Below are 22279 nucleotides of genomic sequence, written 5' to 3' on the forward strand. Positions count from 1 at the left end.
AAGACCCTTTTCAGGGCTTATCAGAGGATGAGGAATCCCAAATAAAAGTCCCTCCTCCAATTACTATTTTTCCTTCTCAACTATTCAAATCTCTCCTCCTCAAAGCTAGAATTTCTACGGGATTAGCGGCCCAGGAGAAACAAGCCTCCACTTCCACTGATCCCCCGGAGGAGAATTTACCTTACTTCACAGAGGAACAGGAGGATAACGAGGTAATTCCTATGCCTAAATTGTTTAAAGATGCCTTACTCAAACAGTGGGATTTTCCAGCCTCTGGCCTTAATCCCTCTACCAAGGACAGAAAGTTGTATAAACTTTCCTCTTCTTATGAAGAGCTTCTATCCTTTCCCAAACCAGATGAACCTGTCAAGATTCTCCACTCGGCAACGGCTGTGCCAGGCGAGGCGGAGGAAGTCCTCCGCCCAGAGGACAAGCGCATCGAGCTAATGCTCAAAAGAGGATTCACCGCTGATTCCTGGTCCATTAAAAGTTCTGCAGCGGCCTCCTTCTTCTCCAGAGCCATGCTGCTGTGGCTTCGCCAACTTCAACAGCACATTCCTCCCGATGACTTGAGAGGTCAACAAGACTTCAACAAGGTCTTTGCAGCTGCCCAGTACGTGGCTGATGCCACCTTGCAATCTACTAGATTTTCTGCTAAGTCTATTGCAGCCTCTACAACGGCAAGAAGACTCCTATGGATTCGCCCTTGGCAAGCGGGAGTTCGCCAAAAGTGGCAGTTATCCCAGGGCCCCTTAAAGCGCGACCTTCTCTTCGGTGATCTTCTGGATCCACTCCTCACGGAGACCACGGACAAGAAGAAGGTTTTGGGTCCAACCACGAAAAAGGTTACCAAAACGCAGTCCTTTCGTCGCCCAGGGCGCCAGCAAGATCAAGCGGCTTCCTATCAGAGATCTCCAGGTCAGTATTCCCCCCGTTTTCGTTCCCAAAGTAGGAACTCCAGGGGTAGAGGGTTTCGTTTCCAAAGGGGAGCTTCCTCTAACAGGGCTTCAAAGAAACCTAGATGGTAATCTTGCCCCCATTCCCATAGGGGGTCGCCTAGCTCATTTCGCCTCTAATTGGCGTCTCACCTCCAAGGACCCTTGGGTCATTGACACTGTTCAAACAGGCCTTCTTTTAGAATTTATTTCTCCTCCCCCTAAACGTTTTATTTCCTGCCCTTCTCCCAGGTCATCCTCAGATTGTAACCGTATGGAGGAGGCCATTTCTCATCTTTTGTCCATCAGAGCCATTCAACCGGTCCCTGCCGGTCAGAAGGGCCTAGGTTTTTACTCCATCCTATTTATGGTTCCAAAGTCCTCTGGAGGTTGGAGAGCCATTTTGGATTTAAAGAAACTAAACCTATTCATCAAATATAGGAAGTTTAAAATGCACTCCTTGTCTTCTATTTTGGCCGCCATTCACTCGGGAGATTTCATGGTCTCCTTAGACCTCACTGAGGCCTACCTTCACATTCCTATAGCCAAATGCCACAGAAAATTTTTACGTTTTTCCTTTCAAGGCAGGCATTTCCAGTATAGAGCGATGCCATTTGGCCTTTCCTCGGCCCCTCGGGTCTTTACAAAGCTCTTGGGGTCCCTGGCGGCCTATATCCGGGCGTCTCCCATCCACATTTTATGTTATCTTGATGATATTTTAATTCATGGGAACTCCCTAGAGAGAGTGAAAACAGACCTTTCTGTCACCATGTCAGTCCTTCAGGACCATGGATTTTCCATCAACTTTGATAAAAGTCACCTCCAACCTTCCACTTCCATTTCTCACCTGGGATCCATTATTGATTCAAAATCCTCCCAGGTTTTTCTCTCTCCCGAGAGAAAACTCAGTATAGTGGAGTTAATTTCTAACATTTTATCTAATCCTTCAGTATCCATAGTTACTCTATCTTCCCTTTTGGGGAAGATGGTGTCATGCATAGGCATCATTCCCTGGGCTCGCCTTCATGCTAGGGAACTCCAGTGGCTACTGTTGCCTTTTCAGAGATCGGGGCACAGCAACTCAAATCGACGCATTGTCATCCCACTGAGTGTTCGCAGATCCTTCAAGTGGTGGAAGTCTCCGGCCATGGACAGAGGATCCCCGTTCAGGTGCCCGGATCAATTTGTCATCACCACAGATGCCAGTCTATCGGGATGGGGCGCCCACGCCCAGGGGATGATAGCCCAGGGCACGTGGTCCCCGGAGGAGGCTTCCAGGCCAATCAATTGGCTAGAGTTAAGAGCCGTTTCCCTGGCTCTGAAGCATTTCTCTCCTCGCATTCCCAACCGGCACGTTCTCATTCTCACCGACAACATTGCCACAAAAAGCCATATCTGCAGACAGGGGGGCACGAGATCCAAGGCTCTCATGAGGGAGGCCCTCAAGTTGGGCCTTTGGGCGGAAAAACATCTCCAGTCGCTCCTAGCCGATCACATCTCGGGGAGTCTCAACGTCCAGGCGGATTGGCTATCCCGAGCAACGATAGACCCAGGAGAGTGGAACCTCCATCAAGACCTGTTCCATCAAATCACCCTCAGATTCGGCCTACCAGTCCTGGATCTCTTCGCGACCAATGCGAACGCCCAGCTCCCTCGCTTCTATTCCAGATTTCCATCCCCGGGAGCGGAAGCAATCAATGCCCTCCGGAGTCCATGGCCTCCAGGCCTACTCTACGCATTTCCTCCGATTCCAATCCTCCCGGACGTGATTCACAAGGTCCTCACCGAGAGGGCCCGAGTAATCTTAATCGCCCCTCATTGGCCCCGCCGGCCCTGGTTCGCGGATCTCCAACAGCTGTCCGTCCAGGACCCTTGGCGACTCCCCGTTTCGGGGGATATGCTGCGGCAGGGGGCCTCTTTCCATCCAGACCCGGAGTAGTTCCACCTCACCGCCTGGCTGTTATCAGGAGAGATTTAGAACTGCGTGGTCATGACCCCGATTCAGTGGAGGTCATTTTAAAGGCCAGGAGGGGCTCGACCAATCGAATCTACGACCACACGTGGTCCAAGTTTCACCAGTGGTGTCTACAGGAAGGTATCTCCCCTCTGTGCATCCCCATTCACAGAATTATTTCCTTCCTTATGCAAGGCTTCCATAAAGGACTTTCCACCAGCACCCTCCGGCGTCATCTGGCAGCCATTTCATCTGTCCTAGGGGGTCCCCGCAGACAGCCTCTCCGATCCTTCCCTGAAGTTCAGGAATTCCTCAAGGGCATAGCCAACCTCAGACCTTCCAAGGTCCACAGGTATCCATCCTGGGATTTGCCACGGGTTCTCCATTCCCTCACGCAGGCACCATACGAACCCCTAAAATCGGCGTCCCTCAGGTACCTATCCTTTAAGGTAGCTTTTCTGGTGGCTATTACCTCTGCCCGGCGCATTTCGGAGCTGGCTGCCCTCTCAATCAGGCAGGACCTTTGCCAATTTCATCAGGACAAGGTAGTCTTGCGACTGGACCCCACCTTCTTACCCAAGGTCAGTTCCATGTTCCACAGATCTCAGGATATTGTCCTACCTTCCTTCTGCCTCCAACGAGACCATCCATTGGCAATTAGATGGCACACCCCTGGATCTCACCAGAGCGCTGAGAATATATATCCAACGCACAGGACCCTTTCGGAGGTCAGAAGCACTTTTTGTAGCCTATCATCCCAGAGTCATGGGGGCCAAAGTGTCTTCAACAGTAATAGGCCGTTGGATCAGAGGGACTATATCTAAGGCCTATGAGTCGGCCTCCCTCTCAGTTCCAAGGAACATCACTGCGCATTCCACCAGGAGCGCAGCCACCTCAGCCGCTTGGGCGACTCAAGCCCCGTTGGAGGAGGTCTGCAAAGCAGCCACTTGGGCCTCGCCAAATTCCTTCATCAGGCACTACAAAATTGATTCTTACGCTTCAGCGGACGCTGCCTTCGGCAGAAGGGTACTCCAATCCGTTATCTCACACGATAGCAAGCTAATCCCACCCTAGGGACCATCTATTGGGTATGTCCCATGTGACTGCTGGACCCGCTCCTTCAGTACGGAGAATAGGCGTTGAATTGCTTACCTGAACGCCTCTTCTCGTACGGTGAGCGGGTACAGCAGTCACTTCCCGCCCTTGTATGTGTCTTCTCTACCTTTTCTATATCTTTCTTCCTCTAACAATGAGAGTTGAACACTACAGAGCTTCACAACTGAGCCTAGTCTATGGATTCGCGAATTCTGGGGAAGGGGCGGATCCGGCAAGCTTTTTTAATACTAGGCTCAGTTCCACCGGATTGGACATGAGCAACCCATGTGACTGCTGTACCCGCTCACCGTACGAGAAGAGGCGTTCAGGTAAGCAATTCAACGCCTATTCTGACCAGTTTTGGAGAACCAGTAGTGGAAATTTTGAGTAGTTTGGAGAACTGGTAAATGCCACCTCTGACTGTCCCTGCCCCATCTATTCTCTGCCTCCCGAACCCCAGCTGATCGGGAGAAAATGGGGATCTGCAGTTACATTCTCCTAGAGTGGGGAGGGAATGGAGATTTTACAGTATCCTTCCCCTATCACGCCCACCAAGCCAAACCATGGCTCCCAAGCCATGCCTCCAGAGAACCAGCAATAACAGTTTTTAATCCCACCACTATATTTGTGTATATTGTTTGCATAAAGAAGTAGGAATTACATTAAATATCTATTGTTGGTTAGATGTAATAAACATTTTCTGATGTGCTCATGATCTTTTTGCCAATGCTATTGGCATTGGCAGGGAGACACCCAAAGCATCCCTCCAGAGCTACAGAATGGGAATGATCCATAGATATTTTATTCATTCATTCATTCATTCATTCATTCATTCATTCATTCATTCATTCATTCATTCATTCAGTTTGTATGCCGCCCAACTCCCTAGGGACTCTAGGCAGCTCACAGCAAAAATATGAAACATCCAAATAGTTCTAAAACCTCTAAAAACAGTTTTAAAAACAATTTACAGTTGTTGTTGTTGTTATTATTATTTGTTAGACTTGTATGCCGCCCCTCTCCGAGGACCTGGAGCAATACAAACAGTTAAACCCTTGCATAAAATTCATGGCCAGACCTCGCTGGTTACCACAATAAGATCAATGGCCCCAGGCCTGTTGGAAAAGCCAGGTCTTTATATCTTTCCAGAAGGCCAATAGGGTGGGGGTAGTCTGGATTTCAGGAGGTAACAGATTCCGGGGCAGCCACAGAGAAGACCTTCCCCGCAGACCCGCCAGGTCAAGGATCACTGAGAATGTTGCATATAATTTATGTATAAAAACTTGTCAGATGTATAGTAGAAGCTAGATACCCATCTGTCTGGAAAGTTTTAATTTGAATTCCTACACAAAGTTGAAGGGGCTGGTTTGCCTAAATAAGCTATGATTCCATAGTTGTCCTCCATGACATAGAACCAGATAAATACACAAGGGTGTATATACTTGTATAAACTCTGAAGCCAAGCAGACCTGAACAGGCGCCCAGCTATGGTAGCCATCTTAGGTTAAGATTATAATTCATCTATGCAACCCATGGGGCCATTCGGGTGAGTGTAGCAACCATGAAATATGATGGCCATCACTGATTATTAAGATAAGATAGAACTATTAGTGAAAAATCTATTAGTGCAAATTTTTGCTTTGTCTTGGATAAGATTCTATAAACAATTTTTCTTATAAAGGAGCTAAGGGTAGCTTGTTATTACATTCCTTGTGGCTTGCTTTATTTATTTATTTATTTGTTTATTTATTTATTTGATTATTTATTTGATTTGATTTGATTTGATTTGATTTGATTTGTATGCCGCACCTCTCCAAAGATTCAGGGCTGCTAACAACAATAATAAGACAGCATATAATAATAATCCAATACTGTACTAAAAACAATTAAAAACCCATTATAATAAAAACGAAACAGACATACAGACATACCATGCATAAAATTGTAACAGCCTAGGGGGAAAGAGTATCTCAGTTCCCCCATGCCTGGCGGCAGAGGTGGGTTTTAAGAAGCTTACAAAAGCCAAGGGGGGTGGGGGCAATTCTAATCTCTGGGGGGAGTTGGGTCCAGAGGGCCGGGGCCGCCACAGAGAAGGCTCTTCCCCTGGGTCCCGCCAAGTGGCATTGTTTAGTTGACGGGACCTGGAGAAGACCCACTCTGTGGGACCTAACTGGTCGCTGGGATTTGTGCAGCAGAAGGCGGTCCCTGAGATAGTCTGGTCCGGTGCCATGAAGGGCTTTATAGGTCATAACCGACACTTTGAATTGTGACCGGAAATTGATCGGCAACCAATGCAGACTGCGGAGTGTTGGTGTAACATGGGCATATTTGGAAAAGCCCATGATTGCTCTCGCAGCTGCATTCTGCACCATCTGAAGTTTGGTTGCTCTGTTGTTGGAGAGACATGGTTTGACCATTACTACTCATGCTTCAGTAATGATCAGATTAGGAATGCATTGCTTTTAGGGCTTCCCTTGACAAGTATTGGCTTGACTCATCATTAGAGGAACCACATTATTTACTAGCACTGATGTTCTGAGCATATTATCAACCTGGTATTCAGAGAAGTACATTGCTATTGATTTGTTTCCAGTCTCGTTGAGGATTGATTTTAGTGTTTAGAACTTTAAAACGACTGGGAGTAATACATTTGAAAGATTACCTTTTACAACATGAATCTCCCAGCAATTAAAGTCTTTATTTACAGGCGCCTTTCTTCTTCTCTTAGTTACTATCTTTCAGGCATCAGATGAAAATTTCCCAGGGTTGTTATTATTGCTGTGCCTTTTAATAGCATTTAGAATATTCTGCGATGCTGTGATTATCCTGAGTTAAATTTTTGCTTAGAAATTAGGACTCCCCAAATTATACGGAGAATGGGGAAATAATAACAAAGTCCACAGTTGTCAATCTATAAAGCCCACTGTCTGGCATAGCTTACCTGATTGATTTTAAACTAGTTGTTTCTTGTACATTGATGTATCATATTTTATGTTTTATTTAATTTGACTATTACCTTTCTGGGAAAGGTGAGTTAGAACACTACAAATAAAACAAAAACATTTGTGCTTTTAATCTTTTCAGATGCAGACTATAGCGGAAAATGGAGACCCCCCTTCTGAAAAACAAAATGAAGAGAAAACGTATAAAAAGGTTTGTAAACCTTCGTATCTTTTTTGAATGATTCAAAATAATTTTATTTTTTAACAGCTAGTTTAGAGTGCTGAAATGGACACTGTTCTCTTTTGTGCTTTATGGTTCTTTGAACGCAAGAAAATGCGTTTGGCTACCTAGAAGATTGTTACTATACAGTTATAGGCAGCAGTTTGCCAGCCACGATCCTTCTGGGACACGAGCCTCAAATCAATGATTTGCTTTGCTTCCTGAAGAAGAAAATTAATCACCACAAAATCACTTCTGAAGCTATGCCTTCTTCCTATTGGAAAAGGGTAGTGCCAGTCTTATTGGCACCAGCTGTTTTGGATGGCTCTTTCTGGTTATGAATGCAGTTAAAAAAAACAACCTGTGCCAGACATTGCGAGAGAGGACAATGGGGAAAAAAATTGCCTGGGCTGAATTGTATCTATTTATTTTTTGCATAAATTGTATTTAATGAAAATATTGTTTGTGTTCTATCTTATCTTTATTATCTTTATCAACAAGTCAAGGCAGAAACATATCTAATCTCCTTTCTCCTATTTCTTCATAACAATAATCTTCTGAGCGCGGCCCAAAGTCACCCAGCTGTCTTTCATGGCTAAGGCAGGACTAGAACTTATTGTCTCTCCCGTTTCTAGCCTGGTGCTTTGACCACTAGACCAAATTGTTTCTTATTATTGCTAATAACATTCATAATAAGGGCTACTTATAAAAAGAATGTCTTTAAGTTGTGGTTTAGATGGGATCTGTCACCTCAAAAGAACATTTTGATTTGGTTTCTTGTCTCCTATCAAAACCTCAAATTCATGTTGGTCCATCTGACCTAAAATAAAGCATTAAATTATTGTAAATGTTTTGCTTAGAATGTCAGTGCTACCTATTTGAAATATATTGCTCCAAAAAATAAAGGGAACATTCAAAGAGTGTGTTTGGGTATGCTAGTATGTGGGCAAGTGCCCGTACCCCATTTCGCCGTACCTTGCTCAATAGTAGTACTTGTGAAAGGGATCTTGGAGTCCTAGTGGACAACCATTTAAATATGAGCCAGCAGTGTGCAGCAGCTGCCAAAAAACCCAACACAGTTCTAGGCTGCATTAACAGAGGTTAAGATCTTCAAGATCACACAATGTGTTGATACCATTTTATAATGCCTTGATAAGGCCACACTTGGAATACTACATTCAGTTTTGGTCGCCATGAGGTAGAAAAGATGTTGAGACCCTAGAAAGAGTACAGAGAAGAGCAATAAAAACGATTAGGGGACTGGAGGCTAAAACATATGAAGAACGGTTGCAGGAACTGGGCATGGCTAGTTTAATGAAAATAAGGACTATGGGAGACAAGATAGCAGTGTTCCAATATCTCAGGGGTTGCTACAAAGAAGAGAGAGTCAAATTATTCTCCAAAGCACCTGAGGTTAGAACAAGAAGCAATGGGTGAAAACTAATCAAGGAAAGAAGCAGCTTAGAACTAAGGAGAAATTTCCTGACAGTTAGAACAATTAAGCAATGGAACAGCTTGCCTCCAGAAGTTGTGAATGTTCCAACACTGCAAGTTTTAAAAAAGATTTTGGATAACCATTTGTCTGAAGTGGTGTAGGGTTTCCTGCCTAAGCAGGGGATTGGACTAGAAGACCTCTAAGGTCCTTTCCAACGCTGTTATTCTATTCTATATACAGTATGTTGCCACCCATGTTGTATGGTTCAGTTTAGCTTCTCTATAGCAAAGAATTTAAAAATGATAGTAACCATAATCCAAGAACAAAATAATAAGTACCGGTAGTTTACTGATCCATAATCATTCCCATTCATCTTTTTATTTCAGTTCAGCCAGTACCAGTGGGTTTGGAATCTGTTTCTCTGATTATATTAAAAACATATTATCTATATCATTATGACATGGAACATTTTTAAAAAACAAATCTCAGTATATTGTAATATTTGAAACAACATGGGATAAAGTAATTATTTCATCCCATGTTATTTCAAGTATTCCAATATTTGTTTTTAGTTTTCAATTGTTACATAGAAACATAGAAGTCTGACGGCAGAAAAAGACCTCATGGTCCATCTAGTCTGCCCTTATACTATTTTCTGTATTTTATCTTAGGATGGATATATGTTTATCCCAGGTATGTTCAAATTCAGTTACTGTGGATTTATCCACCATGTCTGCTGGAAGTTTGTTCCAAGGATCCACTACTCTTTCAGTAAAATAATATTCTCCGTACTGAAGGAGCGGGTCCAGCAGTCACATGGGTTGCTCATGTCCAATCCGGTGGAACTGAGCCTAGTGTTAAAAAAGCTTGCTGGATCCGCCCCTTCCCCAGAATTCGCTCAGTTCTCGCATCCAGCGGAATCTTTGTGAATAGCTCGTTCATCACTAACACCTTCCCTTCGTTCTATCCTTCCAAACAGTAAGAAATCCTTTCTATTGAATTTCGGGACTTGCTAATTAACGCCAGCCATCTGCGGCTCGGCTTTTCTCTCAGGGGAGAAGTAGCGGTTTAGCCTCCCGCGGCTCCTCTCGCCGCTGGCTATTCCTGCTGCCGTTTTGGGTTATTTACAATCCTTCGGCCTGGAGGTCATTAGGCAAGTCTATTTATTTATTTATTACCTTTAAAGGGCTTTACCTCCCGCGGTGTGAGACGCTTCCCTCTCAGTCTCCTGGACTTAGTCGGCCGTTTCCTTTAAAACTTTTACGGAACGGTTTCGTTTTTGGCGCGAAGGCCTTCGCGCCCTGTAATTTAGTACCTCGTGTTGGCCTCCTGCCGGCCGTTGGTGCTTCAGTCCGCCGCCTGGATCCTTGGAGTGGGCTTTGAGACGCTCAGGCTTAATTCTCCACCGGCCAGACCTCCAACCAGGGTGCCTTGGTTACTTTAATTGAAGTTTAGGGAGGCTGGCCACGCTGTATTTGGGAACACGAACTCTGGGTTTGCCCAGATTGCTCTCAAGTCGCAGCAGCTCCGAGGCCTAGGAGCAGGATCCCACTCCTCTTGGGAAAGCTTGGAATTCTTCTCCCCCCCAAAAAAATCAGATTTCTTTTGGCTCTAGCCTTGTCTTCTGTAGATTGTCAGATTATGGCTTCCTTTCCCAAGAGAGGCACCACTCAGGGTCCCAGAGAGGCCAGGCCTACAGGTGATGAGATAACCAGTATCCCCCAGGCCTCGGCCCCCTCTTCTGCCATAGCCCGCCCCTTGACCAGAACCACCAAGGCTGAGAAGAGAAGGGACCTAGCCCTACAAAAAATTCATGATAAATCTGCTAAACGCTTGAAAGTGCAGGCCCAAGTGCTCAGCAGTCTTGACCCCCCAGATTCTCCTAATCTGCCTCTCTCTGGTGTCACTGTGTTATCTCTGGATGAGCCAAACCTAGACAGACCCCAACCTAATCTATGGGGCTTAGGTCCAGAGGAACCAGATATCGTTGAAGACTCTTCCCAGCCAGGAACCTCTCAGGCCATCAGAGATTCTTCTGCCACTCCTGCTGATATTTCTAGTCTCCCTCTAGAGTTCCAATCTATTTTCTCTGTGTTGTCCAAGGCCATTGATGCCAAGCTCTCTGCCATCAATGTGCCCTCTTTACCTCTCCCTCCTCCTCGTCCCCCCCGTCCCCTGAATTCTCCTCCAGCGGTCAGAGCTCCTATTCAGGAAGAATCAGATTCTTCTCAGGATGATTATGATCAGGATATGGAAGAGGATGAGGATCCATGTCAAGGCCTCTCGGACGATGAGGAATCCCAAATCAAGGTTCCTTCTCCAGTTACTATTTTTCCCTCTCAATTGTTCAAATCTCTCCTTCTCAAGGCTAGAGTTTCCACAGGGCTAGCGGCACAAGAGAAGCAGGCCACTACATCCACTGACCCTCCGGAGGAGAACTTACCCTACTTCACAGAGGAACAGGAGGATAACGAGGTAATCCCTATGCCAAAATTGTTTAAAGATGCTTTGCTTAAGCAGTGGGAGTTTCCAGCATCGGGGCTTAACCCCACCACCAAAGACAAAAGATTGTATAAATTATCCTCTTCTTATGAAGATCTCTTATCCTGCCCTAAGCCTGATGAACCGGTCAAAACCCTACACTCTGCGGCTGCAGTTCCAGGCGAAGCAGAAGAGGTTCTCCGCCCAGAGGACAAGAGGATCGAACAGATGCTCAAGAGAGGGTTCACCGCAGATTCCTGGGCTATTAAAAGCTCCGCATCTGCTTCCTTTTTTTCTAGAGCCATGCTCCTATGGCTTCGTCAACTTCAACAACATATTCCTCCCGATGACTTAAGAGGTCAACAGGACTTCAACAAGGTATTTGCAGCCGCCCAATACGTGGCTGATGCCACGCTGCAATCCACCAGATTCGCAGCCAAGTCCATTGCGGCCTCCACAACGGCCAGAAGACTCCTATGGCTTCGCCCATGGCAGGCAGGAGTACGTCAGAAGTGGCAGTTAGCTTTAGGTCCATTAAAATGCGACCTCCTATTTGGAGATCTCCTAGATCCACTCCTAACTGAAACCACGGACAAGAAAAAAGTATTGGGCCCGACTACCAAAAAGACCACCAAAACGCAGTCCTTTCGTCGCCCGGGGCGCCAACAAGATCAGGCGCCCACTTACCAGAGGAATCCAGGTCAGTACTCCCCTCGTTTTCGTTCCCAAGGTAGGAACTCCAGGGGTAAGGGATACCGCTACCAGAGAGGAGCGTCCTCTAACAGGGCTTCTAAAAAGCCCAGATGGTAATCCCCCTTCGGTCCCCATAGGGGGGCGCCTGGCTTACTTCTCCTCTAGCTGGCGCCAATCTTCCAAGGACCCCTGGGTCATTGATACAGTTCAAAAAGGTCTCCTTTTAGAGTTTATTTCTTCTCCCCCTAAACGTTTTATTTCCTGTCCCTCTCCCAGTACTCCCTCTGCTCATACCCGGATGGAGGAAGCCATCTCCCATTTATTATCCATCAGAGCCATCCAGCCGGTCCCCTCCGGTCAGAGAGGCCGGGGTTTTTACTCCATCCTCTTTATGGTCCCTAAGACCTCCGGAGGTTGGAGAGCTATCTTGGACCTCAAAAGGCTGAATTTATTCATCAAATATAGAAAGTTCAAGATGCATTCCCTGTCATCTATCTTAGCCGCTATTCATCCGGGGGACTTCATGGCTTCCTTAGACCTCACTGAGGCCTACCTCCATATCCCCATTGCCAAATGCCACAGAAAATTCTTACGTTTTTCCTTCCAGGGCAGACATTTCCAGTATAGGGCTATGCCATTTGGTCTTTCCTCGGCCCCTAGAGTCTTCACAAAGCTTTTGGGGTCCTTGGCGGCCTATATCCGGGCCAAGCCCATCCACATTTTATGTTATTTAGATGACATTTTAGTTCATGGAAATTCCCTAGAGGAAGTAAAGGTAAACCTTTCTGTCACCATGTCAGTTTTACAGACCCATGGCTTTTCCATTAACTTTGACAAAAGCCACCTTCAGCCTTCTACTTCCATATTGCATCTGGGATCTATCATTAATTCAGAATCCTCCCAAGTTTTCCTCTTCCCTGAGAGGAAACATAATATAGGGGAGTTGATTTCTCGCATTTTACCCCTGCAATCAGTCTCCATAGTCACCTTGTCCTCCCTTTTGGGTAAAATGGTGTCGTGCATAGGCATCATTCCCTGGGCTCGTCTCCACGCCAGGGAACTACAGTGGCTTCTATTACCCTTTCAGAGATCGGGGCTCAGCAACTCAAGTCGTCGCATTGCCATTCCATCGATGGTTCGCAGATCTCTCAGGTGGTGGATGTCTCCGGCCATGGACAAAGGATCCCCTTTCAGGTGCCCGGACCAATTCGTCATCACCACAGATGCCAGCCTATCAGGATGGGGCGCCCATGCCCAGGGGATGATAGCCCAGGGCACGTGGTCACCGGAGGAAGCTTCCAGGCCAATCAATTGGCTAGAACTGAGAGCCGTATCCCTGGCTCTAAAACAGTTCAAGCCTCGCATCCCCAACCGGCACGTTCTCATTCTCACCGACAACATAGCCACAAAAAGCCACATCTGCAGACGGGGGCACGAGATCCAAGGCTCTCATGAGGGAGGCCCTCAAGTTAGGCCTTTGGGCAGAAAAACACCTTCAGTCGCTCCTAGCCGATCACATCTCGGGGAGCCTCAACGTCCAGGCGGATTGGCTCTCTCGAGCAACGATAGACCCAGGAGAGTGGAATCTCCATCAAGAACTGTTCCATCAAATCAGCCTCAGATTCGGCCTACCAGTGCTGGATCTCTTTGCGACCGAAGCGAATGCCCAACTCCCTCGATTCTTCTCCAGGCTTCCATCCCCGGGAGCAGAAGCAACCAATGCCCTCAGGAGCCCCTGGCCTCCAGGACTCCTGTACGCATTCCCTCCAATTCCAATTCTTCCGGACGTGATTCACAAGGTCCTCATCGAGAGGGCCCGAGTAATCCTAATCGCCCCTCATTGGCCCTGCCAGCCCTGGTTCGCGGACCTCCAACAGCTGTCCGTCCAGGACCCCTGGCGACTCCCCGTTTCGGGGGATATGCTACGGCAGGGGGCCTCATTCCATCCAGACCCGGAGTGGTTCCACCTCACCGCCTGGCTGTTATCAGGAGAGACTTAGAACTGCGTGGACACGACCCCGACACAGTGGAGGTCATCTTAAAGGCCAGAAGAGGTTCGACCAATCGAATCTACGACCATACATGGTCCAAGTTTCACCAGTGGTGTCTACAGGAAGGTCTTTCTCCCCTGTGCATTCCCATACACAGGATCATATCCTTCCTTATGCAAGGTTTCCATCAAGGCCTTTCCACCAGTACTCTCCGTCGTCATCTGGCGGCCATTTCCTCTGTCCTAGCAGGGCCCCGCAGACAGCCTCTCCGTTCCTTCCCAGAAGTTCAGGAATTCCTCAAAGGTATAGCCAACCTCAGACCTTCTAAGGTCCACAGATATCCTTCCTGGGATTTGCCACGGGTTCTCCATTCCCTCACGCAGGCACCCTACGAACCCCTAAAATCTGCGTCCCTCAGGTACCTATCCTTTAAGGTAGCATTCCTGGTGGCAATTACCTCTGCCCGACGCATTTCGGAGTTGGCAGCCCTCTCAATCAGGCAGGACCTCTGCCAATTCCATCAGGACAAGGTAGTCTTACGACTGGACCCCACCTTCTTACCTAAGGTCAGTTCCATGTTCCACAGAACCCAAGATATTGTCTTACCTTCCTTCTGCCTCCAACGGGACCATCCTTTGGCAATTAGATGGCATACCCTGGACCTCACTAGAGCGCTGAGGATCTATATCCAACGCACAGGACCCTTTCGGAGGTCGGAAGCACTTTTTGTAGCCTATCACCCCAGAGTCATGGGTGCCAAAGTGTCTTCAACAGTGATAGGCCGTTGGATCAGAGGGACTATCTCTAAGGCCTACGAGTCGGCCTCCCTCTCAGTTCCAAAGAACATCACAGCGCATTCCACCAGGAGCGCAGCCACTTCGGCCGCTTGGGCGACTCAAGCTCCGTTGGAGGAGGTCTGCAAAGCAGCCACTTGGGCCTCGCCAAATTCCTTCATCAGGCACTACAAGATTGATTCTTACGCCTCAGCGGACGCTGCCTTTGGCAGAAGGGTACTCCAATCCGTTATCTCTCACGATAGCAATCTAATCCCACCCTAGGGACCAATCTATTGGGTATGTCCCATGTGACTGCTGGACCCGCTCCTTCAGTACGGAGAATAGGCGTTGATTGCTTACCTGAACGCCTCTTCTCGTACGGTGAGCGGGTACAGCAGTCACTTCCCGCCCTTGTATGTGTCTTCTATACCTTCTATAACCTTTCTTTTCTCTAACAATGAGAGTTGAACACTAAAGAGCTTCACATCTGAGTCTAGTCTACGGATTCGCGAATTCTGGGGAAGGGGCGGATCCAGCAAGCTTTTTTAACACTAGGCTCAGTTCCACCGGATTGGACATGAGCAACCCATGTGACTGCTGTACCCGCTCACCGTACGAGAAGAGGCGTTCAGGTAAGCAATCAACGCCTATTTTCTCATGTTGCTTTTGATCTTTCCCCCAACTAACTTCAGATTGTGTCCCTTTGTTCTTGTGTTCACTTTCCTATTAAAAACACTTCCCTCCTGGACCTTATTTAACCCTTTAACATATTTAAATGTTTCGATCATGTCCCCCCCTTTTCCTTCTGTCCTCCAGATTATACAGATTGAGTTCATTAAGTCTTTCCTGATACGTTTTATGCTTAAGACCTTCCACCATTCTTGTAGCCCGTCTTTGGACCCGTTCAATTTTGTCAATATCTTTTTGTAGGTGAGGTCTCCAGAACTGAACACAGTATTCCAAATGTGGTCTCACCAGCACTTATATAGAGGGATCATAATCTCCCTCTTCCTGCTTGTTATACCTCTAGCTATGCAGCCAAGTATCCTACTTGCTTTCCCTACCGCCTGACTGCACTGTTCACCCATTTTGAGACTGTCAGAAATCACTACCCCTAAATCCTTTTCTTCTGAAGTTTTTGCTAACAACAGAACTGCCAATATAATACTCAGATTGAGGATTCCTTTTCCTCAAGTGCATTATTTTACATTTGGAAACATTAAACTGCAGTTTCCATTGCTTTGACCATTTATCTAGTAAAGCTAAATCATTTACCATATTACAGACGCCTCCAGGAATATCAACCCTATTGCATACTTTAGAGTCATCGGCAAAGAATATGTTCAAGAATATTTTCTTCTAAGCTCAAATAATTTATAACATTCTGCCCTCCAAATCTAAAATTGTGCTCTCTTCCATTGATTTGTTCACATTTGTTCCCGATTAATAACTATTCAAAGTTCATTCTAAGCTTCTTGAATGATTTGGCTGTCCTAATTCTATCATAATTTTGAGGCAAGCAGCGGCTGTTACTGTTAATTTAATGGCATGGACTGAGAGTCATTTCTAGGCCTGAGAGGATGAAGTCTTCTGCTGAAGAGAGCGCCCTTTCATTACTGCTAATCTGGCACTGTTGCAGCATATCCCACAGTTCAGCAAATACGATGCAGTTGCGTACTCTTGTATGGAAGCTAATATTTGTTTAATCAAGTCTGTGTTTACTCTGTAAACTTTAAGGTGGTTTGGAAGAGGTAATTACTTGGAAGTTCGAGTTCTGTAAACTAAAACTAATGTACTGAGCCAGTTTCTAGATTGTTTTATAGAAAACCTGTAGGGAAAACCCCTCTGAATAATTAGGAAAGAAACTGATTTTAGCTCTTTTCTCTCCAGATTTTCTTTTCAATCCTCAAAAAGAATTTTTGACCTAATTTTTCTGGGCTTCTGTCCCCAGAGTTATATTAATGAATATGCAAGCTTCTGAAATTTAAAGTAAAATATGCGTCTGAATTTTCACCTTTAAAAACAGCTGACTAATTTTAGAGTGAGTTGGAATATCAGTATGCAAACCTAAGAGACAGAATGGTTTGGTTCATATAAAATTTTGAGCACATGTAAATCTGTTCCTTTTTATTTCCTGTGCTTTAAAGTTATTGTAATTGCTTTTTCTTTTTAATGATTGCAATAAATTACTTGCTTACAATATACAAAATAAAAGAATTAGGATTCCTCAATCCTGTTTTATAAAAACTAATACTTTTACATCTATTTTAAGATTATTCCTGTTTCTTAAAGGACCTGTTCTCAGCTGGAACACTTTCTAAGTGGTTGCTTATGCTTTAGCATTGTTCTTTTTGATTTATATAAAATGTATTCATTCCACAGTAATACAATCAGTAAGTGAATGATTTAAGGAGGCTTTGTTCTATTTTGAGAATACTTGTATGAAAACAGGAAGGATTGATGGTACTTTTAAATTTTTCATTTAAAATAAAATAAAGCATAATTATATAAAACACATGATATCTTTTAGCATTTTCCATGCACTGTAGTTTAGGAATAATAATAGCCACTTCTCATTATGTTAATGGATGCAGTTTATTGATTTGGGGAAGTCAATCTAAATCCATCAAGTACAAGATGATAGCTTTAAATTTAAATTTTATTTATTTGTATAGCTGCCTATCTCAAACCAAATTCTGGATGATTTGCAATCCAGAAATAAAAAAAAATTGTACCAAACAAAATCCAGAAACAGTAAAGAATTGTTAAACCTTTCAATAAATTTAGCCCAATAATTTAAGACATGGTCGTTTGAAATACATTTGCTATAAGATACAGTACCCTCTGTGTTACTTAGGATTTTGGGGGAGGATTGTTCTAAAATATCAACTCAGTGTGAAAGAACCTGGCTTGTCCTCTTGGGTTTCTTCGTTGCCTTATAAATAATGAAAGATGAAATGTCCACTAACATTTATGACTTCCTGTCATAAATAATACTTACCATGCTTAATAACTACATTGTGAAGCTTATTAGCTTAGCAATTTCATAATTGAGACACTATGTTCTGTAACTGCTGACATATAAGCCCATCCATCGATAAGCCAACTCTAGAATTTTTAACCAAAATACAGTACTATGGGGAAAATGTACTAATACAATCTATTATATTGATAAAATAACACAGAAACCCATTACATATAAGTTGAATCCCTATTTTGGGGGATGGGGGAGAGTGCATGGGCATGTTGGTATCTAAAATTCTTGGCTTCTCCTGTGTGCTGCTTGGAGAGTCCAAGCATGGGTTAACTTAATGTCTCCTTGCCAGATCCAGTCTCCAGTTGCTGACCTTTAAGGGTGTCTTCCTGGTTGGCTGTCACTTCTGCAGAGGAGGATTTGGGAGCTGGCTGCCCTGTTGGTCTGCTCTGATTTGTGCATTTTTCATCCCAATAGAATGATTCTGAGATTGGATCCATCCTTTCTCCTGAAAGTCAATTCATTCTTTCACAGAGCTCAAGAACATATTCTTCCTGATTTTTGTCCAAATCGGGACCATCCTAAGGAAAAACTTAGATGTCAGGAGATATATTTGTAGATATATCAAAAGGATGGCCACTTTTTCCAGCTCTGAATCTTTATTTGTGTCCTTTCAACCAATATCGATGGGTCAGAAAGTCTCACCTTCCACTATGAGTCACTGGCTGAAAGCATGTATCACAAAGGCTTACAAGATCAAAGCTAATCCTTTGCCGGGCCGCATTACTGCTCATTCAACAAGAAGTGCAGCCACTACAGCAGCATGAGCCACACAGACATACATTGAGAACATTTGCACGTCAGCGACCTGGACAATTCCATTGCCATTTATTAGGCACTATAGGCTAGACTCCTTTGTTTCAGCAGAGGCTTTGCTTGGTGGTGGTGGGGGGGTTTCTACAGATGGTTCATTCCACTTCAGGAGCCCTTCCTGCCCTTGAGACTTATGCTTGGGTATATCTCCTGCTTGGACTTTCCAAGCAGCACACAGAAGAATGAACATTGTCTTGCCTGAACCTTCTATGCGCGCTGCGGGAGAGTCTGTGGCTGGTTCTGGTCCAGGGTATGGACTTTGGATTTTACTATCTGCAAGTCTACGTCCTCATAAAACAACTGGCTCAGTGGGGGCCAAGGAGGAGGCGTGGCCAGATATTTCTTACACAGTCCCTGGCAAGCAGACAAGAACTTAACCCATTCTTGGACTCTTCTGCAGCGCACATAGAAGGAATATTCAAGTAAGACAATGTTCATTATCCATGATATGGTATTTCCAAACTTGGTTAACTTAACTGGTTTATCACACCAAATTGGTTAAACGGTTTGCACAAAACTATTATCATCACGATATCTGATTTGCATACATGTTCCATCTCAAGTGAATGAAATTGCAAAGATTTAAATCTTTAGAAAAGCAAGTAAGAGTGTATGATCTGCCCATCTATATAAAAAAATTGTTGGTGGCAAATCCTCTACTACCACATATGGTGGTATTTTTTTCTGCAAATTTGAGATGTAGGAAATTTGTCTAATTAGTTCAAGAGTTAATTTGTTTTGGCTCCTCTTATTTGACTTTTTTTTTTACATAACTGGTTTCAGAGAAAGAAGCCTTAGGCTTCAAGTTGGTCTGGATTTTATGTGACGTTCAATTTCAGTTAAAAAATGCTGACACATCTTGGACTAGAATTTCAAGAGTTGAAATACATGTAGGAAGTCTTTAACTGATACTGTTTCACATGATGGTTACTTATATTTAGGATGATAAGTAAACATACATTTGAGGATTAATTCCTTTATTTCCAGTTTTTCTTCTTCCATATTTTTAGATAGAAATAGTTTGCAAGTTCAAATTCAGTAGTCACTGATTTCTATAATTAAAAGACAAATAGAATACAAAAACTTCCAATCAAAGGCTCCACTTTGTATAACTGCTTTTTGGTTGCTTCATTAACTCAACAAAACTCTTATCCATTTTATGAAACAGTCTATAATCCACTTAAGGTGTCTTTGTAATTTATCATACGAATGCTGAGGAGTGTAATGCAATAGAATGTATTGTCTATTTCAGTGACGGCCAACCTTTTTGTCGTCATGTGCTGAAAGTGCACGCGTGCGTGACACTTCACCTGTGCGCCTGCACCCATAATGCAATGCGCAGGTGAAACCCCCCCCAACGTCATATTCATGCATGACCCCTGTGCATGCTGTATGGATGCCTGTACCACCCATTTTTGGCTTCCAGATTGGGGCAGGAGGCCTCCCAGGCCCAGAACGGGGCACGCATGATGTCCCAAATTACAATGTGAGTATCCCCCATGCACGCACACAATCCTGTGCATGCATTTGTGCGTCCCCCACATGTGCTTCACTCCCAGTGCATGCGCGGCAGAGACCCGAAGACCAGCTGGCTGGCGGGAGACATACATGCATGCACAGTGGAGTTGGGTTGAGCCGATGGCTGGCGTCTCTATAGAGAGGACTTTGCATACCACCTGTGGCACGCATGTCATAGGTTCACAATCACAGATCCATTTCATATCATGTGTCTATTTCATATCATAATGCATTCATAGATTGAGATACTCTGCTACCTGAAATACTGAAGCTCACCAATTAAGTTTTTGCAACCAGGATGTAATAGAAACTTTAAGCAGCAGTTGATAAACTTAAAACGTCTGCCATTTGTTTCTTATAAAAGTTCAATAAAACCAGACTAGATTATGAGAAAAAGACAGAAGGAAATGCCTAGCTCAGTCCTTTCATTTGGGCTTCTGACTTTGTGTTTCTAGAGTTTATGACTCCAGGCTGCCAGAAGTCCTATACAATCTAATTAAGTGTATAATTTTAATTTTGTTGGCTGTAGGTGGAGAAGACACTGCCAGATGCTTGCCATATTAGCTTCAAAAATTTATAATAAAACCAGATTGATTCTATATTAGTTTGAATAGTTAGACTGCTGAAGAACATATGTATTCATCTAGTAAATAACATATTTGTAGTCTGTGTATCATTGAGAGCTTTCTGCGGAGAAATATTGTTTCAGAAGCACAAAGGTGCTTTTTCAAAAGGCAACTAGACTTTCTACCAGAAAGTCTAGTTGTCTCTTGAAAAAGTACCTTTGGGATAATCATGAACTGGTTTACTGAGAATCTCCATAGACGTTTTTTCAGAAGAATTCTGCTTTCTCTCTCTCTTTTTCAAAAGCCATCATCATCACATTCTTAACAGCATCACATTTTGAAAGTCAGACATGAAAAACTATATATTTCCTATATATTGATTTTTTTTGGACTCACAGGAACACAATAACTGGCTGTTTTTCTTTTTTTCCCCTTAGTGCTTCCTGGCCCCTTAACTACAATGTTCAGTGGGACCCTCCATACAGTTTCACTATAGCGTTTTAGCCCAAGAAGTATTTACTTTCTTTACCAGTTATCCAGCCACTAAAGTTGTGGTAATAATTGGCTTACACAGATGACAGTGATGCCCTGTCAGCTGATTCTTTTCCATTAGAAACTGGAGCTGATTCTTCTTCCTTGCCTATTCTTCTGTGGCTGAATAACATCATGGCTGTGAGCATCTTCCTAAACGACAGGCTCTGAGCTCCCTGCAATCGGGCAAGAAACAGTAGAAAGGGAACAAAAAGGAAAACAGAGGAAGAAGTCAGGACCATGATAATTGGAAAAAGTCTGGTTCTCCTTTTTTGCTTTCCCCCCATCTCCTGCTTAAATTATATAATGATTTATGGGAGCTGTTAGAATTCCAGAGCACTTGGAAGATTTCCAGAGTTCTTCCTTTCTGTTGTAGACCATCTGCTTTGAGAAGAGAAAGTGCAGGCAGAGGATTGCTCATTTTTATTCCCCCCCCCCAACTAGGCAGCATTTGAGGTATGAACTTTCTTTTCATACAGTATGTGACCTATGAGTTTCAAATAATTCTTTTTTTATCTTTTTGGTAGACTTGTATGATGTACTGAGATCATTTGTCTCAAAATCTGAGAAATGCCCTCGGAGGAATCAACTTGGTTTTTTAAGGAAGCTAGGACTCTGAAATATTCTTAGAGATGTAGAAGATTATTTTTTTAAAAACCCATGTGTTGCAAGATGACAGTTTTAAACATAATATATCTTTCTTTTTGCAGACTGCATCTTCAGCTATCAAAGGTACCATACAATTGGGAATAGGATACACAGTGGGTAACCTTACATCGAAACCAGACAGAGATGTACTAATGCAAGATTTCTATGTAGTCGAAAGTGTATTTCTTCCCAGGTAAAGGATCAGTTAATTATTTTTTATTTGCCTGAATAGTATTTACCAGATTTGTTAATTAATTTTAGTCTTCCTTCCAAAGTGCTAATACATATTTCTTGTACTCACCTGACTTTAAAAAAACAATGAAAAGAAAATTGTGAGATTTGGTCAAAATTTCCCTGGGCCTATATAGATCTTTCTTTGTTCTATTTGAAAAAATTTGTATTCTTTTGTTAGGTTTTGCTCACATCAATAATAAATTTAAATTTATTCTTAAATTTTAGATTGTGTTATGCATTTATTCCAGACATGACTGTTTTATGAGTACAGTGATCCCTCGAGTTTCGCGATCCCGATCTTCGCGAAACGCTATATCGCGATTTTTAAAAAAATATTATTTTTTTTTAAAAAACCACTTCCGGGTTTGGCTTCGGGAGTCAGCTGGGAAGTGGCGCGGCTGTTTTAAAAGGTC

The 22279-nt window shown here is 44.0% G+C and overlaps 1 protein-coding gene across 3 annotated transcripts in view; it reads left to right on the forward strand.

The window, feature by feature from the left end:
* The window catches only part of PIP5K1B (phosphatidylinositol-4-phosphate 5-kinase type 1 beta), a 106665-nt gene that overhangs the window by 34459 nt on the left and 49927 nt on the right, over positions 1-22279 (forward strand). For all 3 annotated transcript variants that reach the window (XM_070742635.1, XM_070742634.1, XM_070742637.1), the window contains exons 3-4: positions 7069-7137; positions 21695-21825. In XM_070742635.1, the coding sequence (XP_070598736.1) occupies positions 7069-7137; positions 21695-21825 (200 nt within the window). The remainder of the gene's footprint in view (positions 1-7068; positions 7138-21694; positions 21826-22279) is intronic.

Source organism: Erythrolamprus reginae, chromosome 2 (genome assembly GCF_031021105.1).
Source record: "Erythrolamprus reginae isolate rEryReg1 chromosome 2, rEryReg1.hap1, whole genome shotgun sequence".
Taxonomy (NCBI): domain Eukaryota; kingdom Metazoa; phylum Chordata; class Lepidosauria; order Squamata; family Dipsadidae; genus Erythrolamprus; species Erythrolamprus reginae.